This window comes from Ranitomeya imitator, chromosome 2 (assembly GCF_032444005.1).
Source record: "Ranitomeya imitator isolate aRanImi1 chromosome 2, aRanImi1.pri, whole genome shotgun sequence".
Lineage (NCBI taxonomy): Eukaryota > Metazoa > Chordata > Amphibia > Anura > Dendrobatidae > Ranitomeya > Ranitomeya imitator.
In genome coordinates, this window is record NC_091283.1 from 349775759 (window position 1) to 349794616 (window position 18858).

General features: G+C 43.1%; 1 protein-coding gene across 1 annotated transcript in view; it reads right to left on the minus strand.

Annotated features, from left to right (window-relative positions):
• Positions 1 to 204: 204 nt before the first annotated feature.
• Positions 205 to 18858, minus strand: part of LOC138663734 (zinc finger protein 665-like) — a 110462-nt gene continuing 91808 nt past the window's right edge. Inside the window, exon 8 of the mRNA XM_069750059.1 lies at positions 205 to 5089. Within this exon, the coding sequence (XP_069606160.1) occupies positions 3462 to 5089 (1628 nt within the window). The 3' untranslated portion in view covers positions 205 to 3461. The remainder of the gene's footprint in view (positions 5090 to 18858) is intronic.

Here is an 18858-nt window from a genome sequence, read left to right on the forward strand (position 1 = left end):
TTCAGAATAGACAAACATTGCACATATTACATTTATCATTATTAAACATACCATCAGATACAAATGATTACAAAACATCATCGCATCCAAAGTTCAGAGGTAATAGACTGTGCATGTTGAATCACTAGTACCTACAAAATACCTACTATACAACTTAAACAACTTTAACCTTTAGTAATAAGTCGCCAAAAGAAAACAGATTCAAGTTTGCTCTGCAACGATGTCCCCAAACCCCACGCCCCCCCTGCCCCCCGTGCATATATCTAATCCGCGCAGACTACAGAGTATGATGAGATGAATTCCATTTACCCCAAATTTTTTCGAATTTACCTGGGCATCCTCTATTATGGTACAGTGTTCTTTCATATGGGATAATCGAGTTCACCAGGTCAATCCAAGCTCTGAGAGACGGGGAGGAGCTACCCATCCACCTTAATGCCAGTACCTTTCGTGCTAAGAAGAGCACTTCTCGAAGGAAGATCCCAGTATGGTGGTCCCAGGCCTCTGTATCCCATACCCCAAATAGGCAAGTCAATGGTTCTAGTGGAACAGGGATTAACAATAAAGACGTTAACAATGTTGTGACTTCTTTCCAATAGTGAAGGATTACCGGGCACCTCCATATCATGTGGGTAAAATCCGCATCATGTGCGTGACATCTTAGGCAGTCTGACGTCTGAAGGCGGCCCATTTTAAAAAGTCATGTCGGAGTCAGATAAGTCTGATATGTAATATATAGCTGGGTCATCCTATTGTTAACTGAGGGAGAAACTTTAGTTGGAGATTCCAAAATATCTTCCCACTCCTCTCCCAGTGTATCGGGAAGGAGTCCCTCCCATTTCTTTTTTAAGGAGTTAATAGTGAGCCCATCTCCCACGGATAATAGGTATGTGTATAAAGAGGAAATGAGTCCCTGAGGACCCTGTGATTTGAGAATGCCTATAAGGGGTAGAGACGAGATTGCTCGACTTGCACCTGCATTTCGCATATGTGACTGGAAAGCTGACCTCAGCTGTAAATTACGAAAGAATTGAGATCTTGGGATATTGCAGGTATCCCGCAATTGCTCAAAGGACACAAAAACATCCTGGTTATATAAATTACCTACCGAGAGAACACCACATGAGATCCAGAACTCGGTAGACGGGTGGTTTAGTAATTCTGGAAAATAACTATTATACCACAGTGGCATTTCGGCTATTATATCTGTATATTTAATAACTTTTTTAATTTGTCTCCATATTAATCTCGCTTGTCGAAGCAATGGCAGCAGACGGGGAGCACTGACTTTCCCCATTTCCAAAAAACCCAGTGGACAGTCAATCCGGGCAGAATGGATTATATGGCTTTCTGAATTAGGTAGGGAGTTGCCAGGCATCCATCTGCTTATCGCCCTAGCCTGCCCGGCAAGATAATATAGATAAAAGTCTGGTAAGGCTGCCCCTCCCCCCCTTGTCGGTCTATGTAGAGTAGATAGCTTGAGTTTGGGTCTAGTCTTCCCCCATATAAAGGACGTGGTCAGGGAGTTTAAGTTTGCAAAGAAAGATTTGGGTATTGGCACAGCACTATGTTGGAGACAATAATTAAATTTGGGGAGCAATATCATCTTAACTAAATTAATGCGACCTGCAACGGAGAGAGGGAGTTTGCTCCAAGTTATGAATTTAGATTTGGCCAGGTCTAATAGTGGATAAATATTAAGTCGTAGGTCCAGCTGACTATGTTGAGACATATGTATTCCTAGATATTTGAAATTGGAGACTACAGGTAATGACGAGAGGTTTTCGAGACAGGGCATCGGCGCATGAGACAGAGGCATCGTTCAGATTGAAATTTTGTACATATTATTTGCCATTAACCATGGTGGTCCTCTCAAGCTCTGTAATCCAACTGATGCGTGGGAGACGTGCCGCTCTTTTGTATCTGTAGGTTTCTGGTTTCTGAAGGGTGGATCCCCTCTCTTGTGGTGCTGTCATGGGCTTCCGAAAAATAAAGTTACCGGTAAGTAATTTAATACTTTCATGATGTGGTCAGATTACATTTTCTCTTAAAGGGCTCGTTCACACAAGTGTATAACACGGTTGAGTGCTATCCGATGTTTTATAGGATAGCACATGGACGAATATTATACTATGGTGCAAAGCAGAGCTGTGTTTTTTTTCTCATGCAGGTTCGGACCACAAGAACCCATTCAAGTCTAAGAGAAAGTGTAAAACATCGGACTGCTTGAGCCGAGCATCATTTACATCATTGATCCGATTCGCTTGAAAGAGAGAATCCTCACTCGTGTGACTCCAGCCAAAGGCTTATAAATCCAAGCAAAGCTGGATAATTATATTAGTCCCCTATAATTATATTAGTCCCCTATAAAAGGATCATTTAAAAAATGAAAAAGCATTTAACAAACATGAAATACATAATGTCATTATTCCTTTAATATTTCTATACAAACTGCATACCAGCTGTCCCTCAACTATACAGGTTCTAAGGCAATATCTTATCATATAAACAATAAAGATATAAATACAAACAGATGGATGTTAGTATTTTAGGGCAGATGTGCATTAACCTTTGGTTACAAGTTGTAAAGAGGTGGTTCGACGCCTCTCTTTTCATGTGATCTGGTATCACGTGTGGGTAGATGCTGTTGAACTTGATTAGGATAGTTAAAGAGGGGATCATCCAGTCCCTACTTGGTCTCATCTGATTAATGAGACACCATAATCATTAGATGTGACATGTTTGGTGTCTGACGTTTGCCTCAGCAATTGTCCCAATCATGAATACCAGAGAAGTGCTGGTTAACTCCTTTAAGATGCAGCTATAGTGATCACATAACGGTAGAGTATTCTGTGTACCTTGTGAAATATTTAGGATTGTTATATCCATTCTACTTGCTGATGGTTATTGGTCACTGCATACAGTACATTTCCTAATCATCATTTAATGTTCTAAATCGCTTTCCCTTTTAGACTTGTAGTTTAACTTTTACTGTAACTTTACTTATTTAATTCATTAATAAAATAATTTTATAAAATAAAAAATGGCTATTTCCCTGTGTAATTTGTCTGATGTTTAACAAAATATAATTTCGTTGTTAAACATTTCCATATTCTCAATGTCCAAATGTCTTCTCCTCTGTGTGTATTCTTTGATTAATAACAAGAGTTGATTCACAGGAACAACAATTCCCACATTCTGGACATGAAAATGGATTATACTGTGTGAATTCTCAGATGTACAGCAAGATTTGATTTCTTGGTAAAACTTTTCACACATTCGGAACAAGAAAATGGCTTCTCCCGTGTGAGTTCTTTTATGTCTAATGAGATCTCCTTTGCAAGTAAAACATTTCCTACAGTCTGGACATGAAAATGTTTTCTCCCCTGTGTGACATCTTTGGTGTACAACCAGATTTGATTTCTTGTTAAAACATTTCCCACATTCTGAACAAGAAAATCCTATGTGTGAATTTTCTGATGTGCAATAAGACTTGTTCTGTTGGTAAAATATTTACCACATTTTGAACATGAAAATGGCTTCTCCCCTGTGTGACATCTCTGATGTGTAGTCAGATTTGCTTTGTTAGTAAAACATTTCCCACATTCTGAACATGAAAATGGCTTCTCCCCTGTGTGACATCTCTGATGTGTAGTCAGATTTGATTTGTTAGTAAAACTTTTCCCACATTCTGAACATGAAAATGGCTTCTCCCCTGTGTGACTTCTTTGATGTACAGTAAGATATGATTTCTCGAAAAAATATTTCCCACATTTTGAACAAGAAAATTGCTTCTCTCCTGTGTGAGTTTTCTTATGTGAAACAAGACTTGTTTTGTAGGTAAAATATTTCCCACATTCTGCACATAAAAATGGCTTCTCCCCTGTGTGACATCTCTGATGTTTAATCAGATTTGCTTTGTTAGTAAAACATTTCCCACATTCTGAACATGAAAATGGCTTCTCCCCTGTGTGACATCTCTGATGTACAGTCAGAGTTGCTTTGTTAGTAAAACATTTCCCACATTCTGAACATGAAAATGGCTTCTCCCCTGTGTGACATCTCTGATGTATATTCAGATTTGATTTGTTAGTAAAACATTTCCCACATTCTGAACATGAAAATGGTTTCTCCCCTGTGTGACTTCTTTGATGTACAGTAAGATATGATTTCTCGAGAAAATATTTCCCACATTTTGAACAAGAAAATTGCTTCTCTCCTGTGTAAGTTTTCTTATGTGAAACAAGACTTGTTTTCTTGGTAAAATATTTCCCACATTCTGCACAGGAAAATGGCTTCTCCCCTGTGTGACATCTCTGATGTATAGTCAGATTTGCATTGTTAGTAAAACATTTCCCACATTCTGAACATGAAAATGGCTTTTCCCCTGTGTGACATCTCTGATGTATAGTCAGAGTTGCTTTGTTAGTAAAACAATTCCCACATTCTGAACATGAAAATGGCTTCTCCCCTGTGTGACATCTCTGATGGATAGTCAGATTTGCTTTGTTAGTAAAACATTTCCCACATTCTGAACATGAAAATGGCTTCTCCCCTGTGTGACATCTCTGATGTATAGTCAGATTTGCTTTGTTAGTAAAACAATTCCCACATTCTGAACATGAAAATGGCTTCTCCCCTGTGTGACATCTCTGATGTATAGTCAGATATGCTTTGTTAGTAAAACATTTCCCACATTCTGAACATGAAAATGGCTTCTCCCCTGTGTGACATCTCAGATGTATAGTCAGATTTGCTTTGTTAGTAAAACAATTCCCACATTCTGAACATGAAAATGGCTTCTCCCCTGTGTGACATCTCAGATGTATAGTCAGATTTGCTTTGTTAGTAAAACATTTCCCACATTCTGAACATGAAAATGGCTTCTCCCCTATATGAGCTGTTTGATGTTCAGAATCCCTTTTGTTATTATAATTTTCCTTAACGGTATGTAATGACTCAGAGGATGAAACCTTTTGATAAGGAATAGATGATAGATTTTTGATGTGAAGTGCTGGCGATATATCTGGAATTAAGTCATAATCTTCAAAATCAGTATATGTCAAATGTCCCTCTGATGCACAGTCATCTGCCAAGAAAAACAAATATTTTTTTTTAGAAATGCTGCCTTTAGAAACAAATTGGATTTAAATTCAATTACTAGCTGATGAAGATAGGGAAACAAACTGTATACTTCAATGCAAGGACTAGTAGATTATGATACTAAGCAAAAAAGTTGTACAATTAACTTCTCATCTAATGCTAGCTTTTTCTTTTATAGCTTTATGTTTCACTGTGCTTGTCACCAAATTTTTGTAATGTAATGTTCAGTGGAGAATCATAAAGAGGCCTGTAAGTCAGTGCTATTAGGTGGTGTCTGTGTCATACACTCCCTGACATCTACATGAACTATAGCACAGACGGCAAAGTGGAGGAGCAAAATGGTCGTGTACACTGAAGCCACGACGTTAGAGGAGGTGTAAGGTTGGAGTAGTACACGCATTTTTGTATGTATTTTCAATAGCAAAACTAATAAGCAAAGAGAAATTAGTTAATTAAAAATTAAAGGAGGACAAGTGAAATATTGGCTTTTAAGTAGTGATGTGCAAGTGTACTCGTTGTTCCGGATTCCCTGAGCACGCTCGGGTGACCTCCGAGTATTTGTTATTGCTCGGAGATATAGTTTTCTTTGCCTCAGTTGCATGATTTATGGCTTCCAGATACGCTGAATACATGTGAGGAATGCCTGTTTGTTAGGGAATTCCCACATGTATTCAGCTTATCTGGAAGAAGTAAATCATGCAACTGAGGCGATGAAAACTATAAATCTGAGCAATGACAAATACTCGGAGGAAAACCCGAGCAACGAGTACACTCGCTCATCACTAGTTTTAAGCCATATGGGAGAGCTGGTACACCTGAAAATTAATTAAAGCAGTGTCATTATCCTATTACGACAGCCAGCATCTGGTCTTTGGGATATAATATTAATCATCCAGCTTAAGTTACATTAAATGTATTGTATATTCCATACAGAAATGTTTGGCCATTTCTGCATCAAGATGAGTTACGCTTCTTTGCCCAAAGTACTTAAGCTTATATAAAATACAAAGAAGGATTCCAATAAAAAATGGGGCACAAAAAATATAAAGCTGATCTAGAAAAATTCTATTTGTACGTACAATATATTTGCTAAACTGTCACATGATTATGCTATAATGCAGTTGGCATGATCTTGCAGTTCACTTCATACCAGCTGCATTAATAAAGTCCATGGCAACACTGGTGGGGATGCTGCATGATGCATGTGGTCTCACAATCTAACCACGTACATGGCAGATTAGCCACTCTGACACCTCTTCGTTTAGACAACTAGCTTCATTTTGTGAGCATTATTACAAGTGTTTCTCACTAAATTAGAATATCAAAAAGTTAATTTACTTCCGTTCTTCAACAAAAAAGTGAAGCTCATATTATTACAGAGTCATTACAAACAGAGTGATCTATTTCAAGTGTCTATTTCTGTTAATGTTGATGATTATGGCTTACAGCCAATGAAAACCCCAAAAAGTAATTATCTCAGTAAATTAGGATAATTAACAAAAAACACAAGCAAAGGCTTTTTAAGGTCCCTCGGGGTATGTTTCCACGGTCAGTATTGGCAGCACTTTGGACGCAGCACATGTCCGCTCCATCCAAAGCGCTGCCGGCTTTTGTACGCGCGGTGATTCTGCATGTGTTCATTGAACTATGCGGAATCACAGCATCCTATACATTGGACTGTGATATTTATCTTGCGAAGACTGAGCTACTCCGCAAGATAAACTGACATGCTGCAATCTAGAAAGATGTGCCGCATGTGCATATAAGCAGGGACGCCGGAGGCTGCAATGTCCGGCCGCCGCGGCTGTACGCAGCATCCAATCTGCACCGTTTACTGACTGTTGAAACATACCCTTAGTCTTTTTCAGTAGGCTCCACAATCATGGGGAAGACTGCTGACTTGACAGATGTCCAGAAGGCAGTCATTGACACACTCCACAAGGAGGGTAAGTGTTATGACCTGGTGGTCAGGACAATAATGAACCTGATGGTTAAGAGCACACAGAATGACCTGATAGTTACTGATAATATAGGACGAGCTCTGGGACGTGGGAACTCTGCTGACCGCAATCCCTAATCCTATCAACCACACTAGAAATAGCCGTGGATTGCTCCTAACGCTCCCTATGCAACTCGGCACAGCCTAAGGAACTAGCTAGCCCTGAAGATATAAAAATAAAGCCTAAATTGCCTCAGAGAAATTCCCCAAAGGAAAAGGCAGCCCCCCACATATAATGACTGTGAGTAAAGATGAAAATACAAACACAGAGATGAAATAGATTAAGCAAAGTGAGGCCCGACTTACTGAACAGACTGAGGATAGGAAAGGTAGCTTTGCGGTCAGCACAAAAACCTACAAAAAGACAACGCAGAGGGCGCAAAAAGACCCTCCGCACCGACTCACGGTGCGGAGGCGCTCCCTCTGCGTCCCAGCGCTTCCAGCAAGCAAGACAACAATCAAAATAGCAAGCTGGACAGAAAAATAGCAAACCAGAGAAAAACAAGCAGTCACTTAGCTTCTGCTGGGAAGACAGGTCACAAGAACGATCCAGGAGTGAACTAGACCAATACTGGTACATTGACAGGTGGCTGTTATGATCTGGTAATTCAGTACCACAATGGACATAGAAGTCAGAGCACATACAGTGACCTGACAATAACCCAAAAACATAGAAGGAGCTCTGAGACGTGGGAACTCTGCTGACCGCAATCCCTAATCCTCTCCAACCACACTAGAGGCAGCCGTGGATTGCGCCTAACGCTCCCTATGCAACTCGGCACAGCCTGAGAAACTAGCTAGCCTGAAGATAGAAAATAAGCCTACCTTGCCTCAGAGAAATACCCCAAAGGAAAAGGCAGCCCCCACATATATATGACTGTGAGTTAAGATGAAAAGACAAACGTAGAGATGAAATAGATTTAGCAAAGTGAGGCCCGACTTTCTGAACAGAGCGAGGATAGGAAAGGTAACTTTGCGGTCAACACAAAACCCTACAAACAACCACGCAAAGGGGGCAAAAAGACCCTCCGTACCGAACTAACGGCACGGAGGTACACCCTCTGCGTCCCAGAGCTTCCAGCAAGCACGAGAAAACAAATAAGCAAGCTGGACAGAAAAAAACAGCAAACAAAAAGCAAAAGCGGAACTTAGCTATGCAGAGCAGCAGGCCACAGGAACGATCCAGGAGGAAACAGGTCCAATACTAGAACATTGACTGGAGGCCAGGATCAAAGCACTAGGTGGAGTTAAATAGAGCAGCACCTAACGACTTCACCACATCACCTGAGGAAGGAAACTCAGAAGCCGCAGTACCACTTTCCTCCACCAACAAAAGCTCACAGAGAGAATCAGCCGAAGTACCACTTGTGACCACAGGAGGGAGCTCTGCCACAGAATTCACAACAGGTGGCATAGAGCAAAGATCTAAGTGGAGTTAAATAGAGCAGCCCGCTAACGAATTAACCTCGTCACCTGTGGAAGGAAACTCAGAAACACCCACAGCCACCAGAGAAAGTCCATGGACAGAACCAGCCGAAGTACCATTCATGACCACAGGAGGGAGCCCGACAACAGAATTCACAACAGTACCCCCCCCTTGAGGAGGGGTCACCGAACCCTCACCAGAGCCCCCAGGCCGACCAGGATGAGCCAAATGAAAGGCACAAACCAGATCGGCAGCATGAACATCAGAGGCAAAAACCCAGGAATTATCTTCCTGACCATAACCCTTCCACTTGACCAGGTACTGGAGTTTCTGTCTCGAAATACGAGAATCCAAAATTTTCTCCACCACATACTCCAACTCCCCCTCAACCAACATCGGGGCAGAAGGATCAACGGATGGAACCACAGGCGCCACGTATCTCCGCAACAACGACCTATGGAACACATTATGGATGGCAAAAGAAGCAGGAAGGGCCAAACGAAATGACACAAGATTGATAACCTCAGAAATCTTATACGGACCAATGAAACGAGGCTTAAACTTAGGAGAGGAAACCTTCATAGGAACATAACGAGACGACAACCAAACCAAATCCCCAACACGAAGTCGTGGACCCACACAACGCCGGCGGTTAGCGAAACGTTGAGCCTTCTCCTGGGACAATGTCAAATTGTCCACCACATGAGTCCAAATCTGCTGCAACCTATCCACCACAGTATCTACACCAGGACAGTCCGAAGACTCAACCTGCCCTGAAGAGAAACGCGGATGGAAACCAGAATTGCAGAAAAACGGCGAAACCAAAGTAGCCGAGCTGGCCCGATTATTAAGGGCAAACTCAGCCAACGGCAAAAAGGACACCCAATCATCCTGATCAGCAGAAACAAAGCATCTCAGATATGTTTCCAAAGTCTGATTAGTTCGTTCGGTTTGGCCATTTGTCTGAGGATGGAAAGCCGAGGAAAAAGACAAATCAATGCCCATCCTAGCACAAAAAGATCGCCAAAACCTCGAAACAAACTGGGAACCTCTGTCAGAAACGATGTTCTCCGGGATACCATGTAAACGAACCACATGCTGGAAAAATAATGGCACCAAATCAGAGGAGGAAGGCAATTTAGACAAAGGTACCAAATGGACCATCTTAGAAAAGCGATCACAAACCACCCAAATGACCGACATCTTTTGAGAGACGGGGAGGTCCGAAATAAAATCCATAGAAATATGCGTCCAGGGCCTCTTCGGGACCGGCAAGGGCAAAAGCAACCCACTGGCACGAGAACAGCAGGGCTTAGCCCGAGCACAAGTCCCACAGGACTGCACAAAAGAACGCACATCCCGTGACAAAGACGGCCTCCAAAAGGATCTAGCCACCAAATCTCTGGTACCAAAGATTCCAGGATGCCCAGCCAACACTGAACAATGAATCTCAGAGATAACTCTATTAGTCCATCTATCAGGGACAAACAGTTTCTCCGCTGGGCAACGGTCAGGTCTATCAGCCTGAAATTTTTGCAGCACCCGCCGCAAATCAGGGGAGATGGCAGACAAAATTACCCCCTCTTTGAGAATACCCGCCGACTCAGGAACACCCAGAGAGTCAGGCACAAAACTCCTTGACAGGGCATCAGCCTTCACATTCTTAGAGCCCGGAAGGTACGAAACCACAAAATCAAAACGGGAGAAAAATAACGACCATCGAGCCTGTCTCGGATTCAACCGTTTGGCAGACTCAAGATAAGTCAAATTCTTGTGATCTGTCAAGACCACCATGCGATGCTTGGCTCCTTAAAGCCAATGACGCCACTCCTCGAATGCCCACTTCATGGCCAACAACTCTCGATTACCAACATCATAATTGCGCTCAGCAGGCGAAAACTTTCTAGAAAAGAAAGCACATGGCTTCATCACCGAGCCATCAGAACTTCTTTGCGACAAAACAGCCCCTGCTCCAATCTCAGAAGCATCAACCTCAACCTGAAACGGGAGTGAAACATCTGGCTGGCACAACACAGGGGCAGAAGAAAAACAACGCTTCAACTCCTGAAAAGCCTCTACAGCTGCAGGAGACCAATAGACCACATCAGCACCCTTCTTTTGCAGGCTCTTCACAGATGTCGGCTGGGTCCAATCGTAAATGGCTTGGACTTTAACAGGGTCCATCTCGATAGTAGAAGGGGAAAAAATGAACCCCAAAAATGAAACCTTCTGAACTCCAAAGAGACACTTTGACCCCTTCACAAACAAGGAATTCGCACGAAGGACCTGGAACACCATTCTGACCTGCTTCACATGAGACTCCCAATCATCCGAAAAGACCAAAATGTCATCCAAATACACAATCAGGAATTTATCCAGGTACACTCGGAAGATGTCATGCATAAAGGACTGAAATACTGATGGAGCATTGGAAAGCCCGAATGGCATAACCAGGTACTCAAAATGGCCCTCGGGCGTATTAAATGCTGTTTTCCATTCATCGCCTTGTTTAATACGCACAAGATTATACGCCCCTCGAAGATCTATCTTGGTGAACCAACTAGCCCCTTCAATACAAGCAAACAAATCAGACAGCAACGGCAAAGGATACTGAAATTTGACTGTAATTTTATTGAGAAGGCGGTAATCAATACAAGGTCTCAAAGAGCCATCCTTCTTGGCCACAAAAAAGAACCCTGCTCCTAACGGTGATGACGACGGGCGAATATGGCGTTTCTCCAAGGATTCCTTTATATAACTCCGCATAGCGGCGTGTTCTGGCACAGAGAAATTGAACAATCGGCCCTTAGGAAACTTACTACCAGGAATCAAATTAATTGCACAATCGCAATCCCTATGAGGAGGTAGGGCACTGGCTTTGGGCTCATCAAATACATCCCGATAATCCGACAAAAACTCTGGAACTTCAGAAGGAGTGGAAGACGAAATAGACAAAAATGGAACATCACACTGTATCCCCTGGCAACCCCAGCTGGACACAGACATAGATTTCCAGTCCAATACTGGATTATGAACCTGTAGCCATGGCAACCCCAAAACGACCACATCATGCAGATTATGCAACACCAGAAAGCGGATATCCTCCTGATGTGCAGGAGCCATGCACATGGTCAATTGGGTCCAGTACTGAGGCTTATTCTTGGCCAAAGGCGTAGCATCAATTCCTCTCAATGGAATAGGATACTGCAAGGGCTCCAAGAAAAAACCACAGCGCCTAGCATACTCCAAGTCCATCAAATTCAGGGCAGCGCCTGAATCCACAAATGCCATAACAGAATAGGATGACAAAGAGCAAATCAGAGTAACGGACAATAGAAATTTAGACTGGACCGTACCAATGGTGTCAGACCTAGCGAACCGCTTAGTGCGCTTAGGACAATCGGAGATAGCATGAGTGGAATCACCACAGTAAAAACATAGCCCATTCCGACGTCTGTGTTCTTGCCGTTCAGCTCTGGTCAGAGTCCTATTACATTGCATAGGCTCAGGCCCATGCTCAGATAGTACCGCCAAATGGTGCACAGCTTTACGCTCACGCAAGCGTCGATCGATCTGAATGGCAAAAAACATAGACTCATTCAGACCAGCAGGCATGGGAAATCCCACCATGACATCCTTAAGGGCTTCAGAGAGACCCTTTCTGAAGATTGCTGCCAGGGCACATTCATTCCACTGAGTGAGCACAGACCACTTTCTAAACTTCTGACAATATATCTCCGCTTCATCCTGACCCTGACACAGAGCCAGCAAGATTTTCTCTGCCTGATCCACTGAATTAGGTTCGTCATAAAGCAATCCAAGCGCCAGGAAAAACGCATCAACATCACGCAATGCCGGATCTCCGGGCGCAAGGGAAAATGCCCAGTCTTGAGGGTCACCACGTAACAAAGAAATAATGATCTTTACTTGTTGAACAGGGTCACCTGAGGAGCGAGGCTTCAAGGCAAGAAACAATTTACAATTATTTTTGAAATTCAAGAACTTAGATCTATCACCAAAAAATAAATCAGGATAGGAAAGGTAGCTTTGCGGTCAGCACAAAAACCTACAAAAAGACCACGCAGAGGGCGCAAAAAGACCCTCCGCACCGACTCACGGTGCGGAGGCGCTCTCTCTGCGTCCCAGAGCTTCCAGCAAGCAAGACAACAATCAAAATAGCAAGCTGGACAGAAAAATAGCAAACCAGAGAAAAACAAGCAGTCACTTAGCTTCTGCTGGGAAGACAGGTCACAAGAACGATCCAGGAGTGAACTAGACCAATACTGGTACATTGACAGGTGGCATAGAGCAAAGATCTAAGTGGAGTTAAATAGAGCAGCCAGCTAACGAATTAACCTCGTCACCTGTGGAAGGAAACTCAGAAACACCCACAGCCACCAGAGAAAGTCCATGGACAGAACCAGCCGAAGTACCATTCATGACCACAGGAGGGAGCCCGACAACAGAATTCACAACAGGTAAGCCTGAAAAGATCATTGCTAAAGAAAAAAAAGGTCATTGCTAAAGAAGCTGGCTGTTCACAGAGTGCTGTATCCAAGTATAATGGAAAGTTGAGTGGACGGAAAAAGTGTGGTAGAAAAGGTGCACAAGAAACCAGGATAACTGCAGCCTTGAAAAGCTTGTTAAGAAAAGACCATTGAAAAATTTGGGGGAGATTCACATGGGGTGGACTGCTGCTGGAGTCATTGCTTCAAGAGCCACCAAACACAGACGTAGCCAGTACATGATCTACAAGTGTTGCATTCCTTGTGTCAAGCCACTCATGACCAATAGACCACGCCAGAAGCATCTTACCTGGGCCAAGGAGAAAAAGAACTGGGCTGTTGCTCAGTTGTCCAAGGCGTTGTTTTCAGATGAAAGTAAATTTTGCATTCCATTTGGAAAATCAAGGTACCAGAATTTGGAGGAAGAGTGGCGAGGCACACAATCCAAGCTACTTGAGGTCTAGTATGAAGTTTCCACAATCAGTGATGGTTTGGGGAGCCATGTCATCTGCTGGTGTAGGTCCACTGTGTTTTATCAAGACCAAAGCCACTTCATGCTTCCCTCTGCCGACAAGCTTTTTGGAGATGGAAATTTCATTCTCCAAAACGACTTGGCACCTGTCCACGCTGCCAAAAGTACTGATACCTGGTTTAAAAACAACATTATATGATGTTGCACATGAAACACTCCCTCCCCCAGGATTGCCCTCTCATCTATGCTCCCAGGCCCTCTAGGTAAATAGAAAAGTAGTCTTTTGAGATTCTGCTTGGTGGCAGCACATACAATAATACCCAGACACTGGCGGACATCAGCCACTCCATCTGTCAGAATGGCAGGACGAAATTTCGTATATTTGTCATATGGATGATCTATCAGCAGTAGTAGCGGGTGACAACGAAGTTTGTTCTGTTGTGGCAACCCTGGATTCTCTTTAGGAACTCACCCGAATTATTTTCCTTATTTTCCTGAGAGAAAAGACTTCACAATACTGGGAAATAATTGATTTGGTCACCCCTCCTAGACACTTGTTTGATCCCCACTATTCATCCTTCCGAATAGGGAAAATATGGACTAAAAATTTCCATCACTCCACCTTACTCCTCTCCACCCTGTCCTCCCTTTGTTTGTCTTATCCCCTTGTATGATCTTCTTCTCCTCCCCCTTCCAACTTCCAATCTAATAGAATGTATATATCCTTCTTAGGTAGTATTCTGTCCAGCAATATAATTGCTGTCTAAAGTTTAATCATATTTATGTCTCCGTTATTTCAGCCATTGTCATTTTGGTGACATCAACATAATGGTAACAAAGGACCACAAACGAGTATAATCCTTAAATAATTTATTACACAATATTCCACAGAAAAATCACAAACATATAAATATTAAAAAGAGAACCACTGAAAACCTGTATTGCAGGAGACAATGTAACCGACACAACAGTCCACAAGTTTCGGCATATAAGTCAATCAATAGTAATCAATCAATGTCTCATAAGTCACCAAAGTGTATATACTGGGCATAAATGTCCATATAGCAGCATGTGAGTAAAGCTATGGTTTGCATATAAGTAAAAAGGTGCATAGTGCATATTATGTAAATCAGAATTGGACCAACAAAGCAGACCACGCTAAGAGAAAAGAGACATGATATACTTACTCAAAGTGAGCCGACTGTGTGTGGGAAACAATTGGTCATTTTGGTGTGTATTAATCCTTCCTATCTCTCTCTCTTTTTATATATATATATATATATATATATATATATCTATATATATATATATATATATATATATATATATATATCTATATATATATATATATATATATATATATATATCTATATATATAATTGCCTAAGGGTTTTTCCGTCTGTCTGTCTGTCTGCCTGTCTGTCCTGGAAATCCCGGCTCTCTGATTGGTCGAGGCCGCCAGGCCTCGACCAATCAGAGACCGGCACAGCATCGACGTAGAAATCCCGCGTCTCTGATTGGTCGAGGCCGCCAGGCCTCGACCAATCAGCAACGGGCACAGCGACGATGATGTCATAAAGGACGTAGAAATCCCGTGTCTGATTGGTCGAGGCCTTGCAGCAACGGGCACAGCGACGATGATGTCATAAAGGACGTAGACATCTCACGTTTCTGACGGGCACAGTATCGACGTAGATGTTATAATGGTTGCCATGGTGACGATGATGTTATAAAGGTTGCCTCGACCAATCAGCGACGGGCACAGTCTGCCGCGAATTCTGGAATCATCATTGTCCATATACTACGGGGACATGCATATTCTAGAACAGAGGTCCCCAACTCCAGTCCTCAAGGCCCACCAACATGTCATGTTTTCAGGATTTCCTTAGTCTTGCCCAGGTAATAATTGCATCACCTGTGCAATGCAAAGGAAATCCTGAAAATATGACCTGTTGGTGGGCCTTGAGGACTGGAGTTGGGGACCTCTGTTCTAGAATACCCGATGCGTTAGAATCGGGCCACAATGTAGTATATCTATATATATAATTGCCTAAGGGTTTTTCTGTCTGTCTGTCTGTCCTGGAAATCCCGGCTCTCTGATTGGTCGAGGCCGCCAGGCCTCGACCAATCAGAGACCGGCACAGCATCGACGTAGAAATCTCGCGTCTCTGATTGGTCGAGGCCGCCAGGCCTCGACCAATCAGCAACGGGCACAGCGACGATGATGTCATAAAGGACGTAGACATCCCGCGTCTCTGATTGGTCGAGGCCGCCAGGCCTCGACCAATCAGCAACGGGCACAGCGACGATGATGTCATAATGGTTGCCATGGCGACGATAATGTCATAAAGGTTGCCTCGATCAATCAGCGACGGACACAGTCTGCCGCGAATTCTGGAATCATCATTGTCCATATACTACGGGGACATGCATATTCTAGAATACCCGATGCGTTAGAATCGGGCCACAATCTAGTATATATATAATTATATAAGAGGCATCATGATTACTCACTAATCCCGCCCCCTGCACAGTAGCTCCGCCTCCCACCACACACAATCCCGCCCCCAACCCATCACCGCACACAATCTCGCCCCCCAACCCATCACCGCACACAATACCACCCTCCCACCCCATCACCGCACACAATACCGCCCTCCCACCCCATCACCGCACACAATCCCGCCCCCCACCACCCATAATCCCGCCCCCACCCCTTTACCACCCATAATCCCGACCCCCACCACATTACCACACGTAATCCCGCCCCCCACTACCACCCATAATCCCGACCCCCACCACATTACCACACGTAATCCCGCCCCCCACATTACCACACGTAATCCCGCCCCCCACCACATTACCACACATAATCCCGCCCCCTCATTACACTCGCTAATCCCGCCCTCTGCACCGTAGCTCCGCTTCCACCACATCACCACATAATCCCGCCCCCAACACATCACCACGCATAATCCCGCCCCCCATATCACACTCGCTAATCCCACCCCCTGCACAGTAGCTCCGCCCCACATCCCCACACATAATCCCATCCCCACTACATCACCATGCATAATCCCGCCCCCCACCACATTACCACACACAATCCCACCCCCCCACACACAATCCAGCCCCCCACCAACACTCATAATCCCGCCCCTCACCACATCACCACACAATCCCCCCACCACATTACCACACATAATCTCACCCCTCACCACATTACCACACATAATACCGCCCCACCACGTTACCACACATAATCCCGCCCCACCATATTACCACACAATCCCGTCCCCACACCACATTACCACACATAATCCCGCCCCCCCACCACATTATGACACACAATCCCATCCCCACACATTAAATTGTACCTGGTAGAAGTCAAGGAAAGATCTTTGAAAATGACGAAAATGACTATGCATTTAAATTGTGTTTATAGAGAAATTTTTAATTAATTTATGTTTCGTTATGAAATTTTTTTAGATGATGGAATGAATAAAAAACGCACATCTTACTGAATCCAGTTTGTTTTTGATTTTACACTGTGAATAAAATGTATTTTTAGATTATTCAGATTTTTAATGATTATTATTGTTATTCAGAAGAGAAAATATGGCACTCACCCCTGGGAACGCTGTGATGAAGTCCTTTATTTGCTACAAACAGCAATCAGGTACACATGGAGAGGCGGCAGGACCCGTTGAAGCGCTTTGCGCGAAACGGCCGTAGTCCTTACCGGTTCCCCGCACCCTCTCCTGTTCACGTCCTGCCGCCTCTCCATGTGTACCTGATTGCTGTTTGTAGCAAATAAAGGACTTCATCACAGCGTTCCCAGGGGTGAGTGCCATATTTTCTCTTCTGATATACCGTCAGTGAAGTCTTTGGTCCTCTGTGGATTGTTCAGTGAGCACCACCCTGAGCTGTTTTCTCTGGATAGTGTTGCAGCCGACGCTGCCGCCGCTCTTCCACACACCAGTGAAAAGTTGTGGTTCTAGTGCGCACGGCTACCATTCTTTGGTTTCATTCTGGTTATTATTATTGTTATTAACTTCATTTTAAGTTAAATTACCACCTGCGTAAGCGTTATTGAATGTTGTCATTATTTACTTTAGTTTAATCACCAGCAGCGTTAATTAGATAGCAATGAGCGTGCCGAGCGTTAGCTGGCTGGAAACATCTAGTATTTTATATAGTAAGATAACCGCACCATCTGCTGGCATTTTAATGTTTACATTCTAGTTTAATTTGCAATGTATTATGGGAAGTTCCTAGGGCATTGTGGGATTGTTCCTGTTGCATTGTGGTCTCATTATGAAACTGTGAAGGGAACAGCAGCCATTGCTTCTGAGGGTCATTCCATGTCAAGTGAACCAATGATTTTTACCTCTATGTTTTTAATTCTTTTGAGATTTTGTTATTTGGTAATAGTATGTCAGAGAATGCAAAATGTGAAGAAGAAAAAATTCTAGATTTTTTTTTTAAATTGATTTTCAAAGTTCGTAAAAAGTGCGAATTTCCGTGTTGCCTGCCTTTACATTTCTCCTCATAACTCAGGCTAGAAAAATGATAGAGAAACAAAATACTCAGAACTGTACAGGCTTTCACCAGATATATCACAAGAGTATCTTTGTTAATATTTTGCACATGCGAACGGAAACGCAAAATTTTAAAACGCATGTCCGAAAAAAAAATTTATTTCCAAAATGTCAAAAACGGCATATGTGCCTGTAATGCTCCTACCAAAATACAAGATGGGATCATATTTTAAAAATTAAAACTATTACAGTGTCAATTCGAAAATCTTGATTTCAGATCTGTTCAGCCTGTGGTCTAAAAGAGTGGGGTCTATATTTACCAAATAATCCATGATTTTTAGATATTACTGTATTATTTTATTACGTTACAGAATCTTAGAAGCAGGAGAGGACAGAGGAGAAAGCTTTGTTAGGGCTGAACCTGAGAATGAGCAGGGGTAGATGGTGAATGCAGAGCAGATGACAGGCCGGTGGCTCGCGCCTCCAGAGGCCATACTCACACCAAATCTTAACACCCAGGCAACTTTTCACATGGAGGGAGAAAAATATTCTCAACATCCAGTTCATGTATTGTACAAACCAGGACTACAAAGAGGAGGAGAGTTTGTGAGAACCTCGGTTACAGGAAGCAGAAAGGGGACTCCGCAATACCGGACAGTCATCCCTTGTAGTGACACAGAAATAAAAACAAGGATTTTTTCATTCAGCAAAGACAGTGAAGTCCATGAGGTGGTAGAAGGCGGCACAAGATCGGCAATGGACAACATAACTGGTGATGTGACCTGTGAATATGACTGGCATTGGTGGCGGCT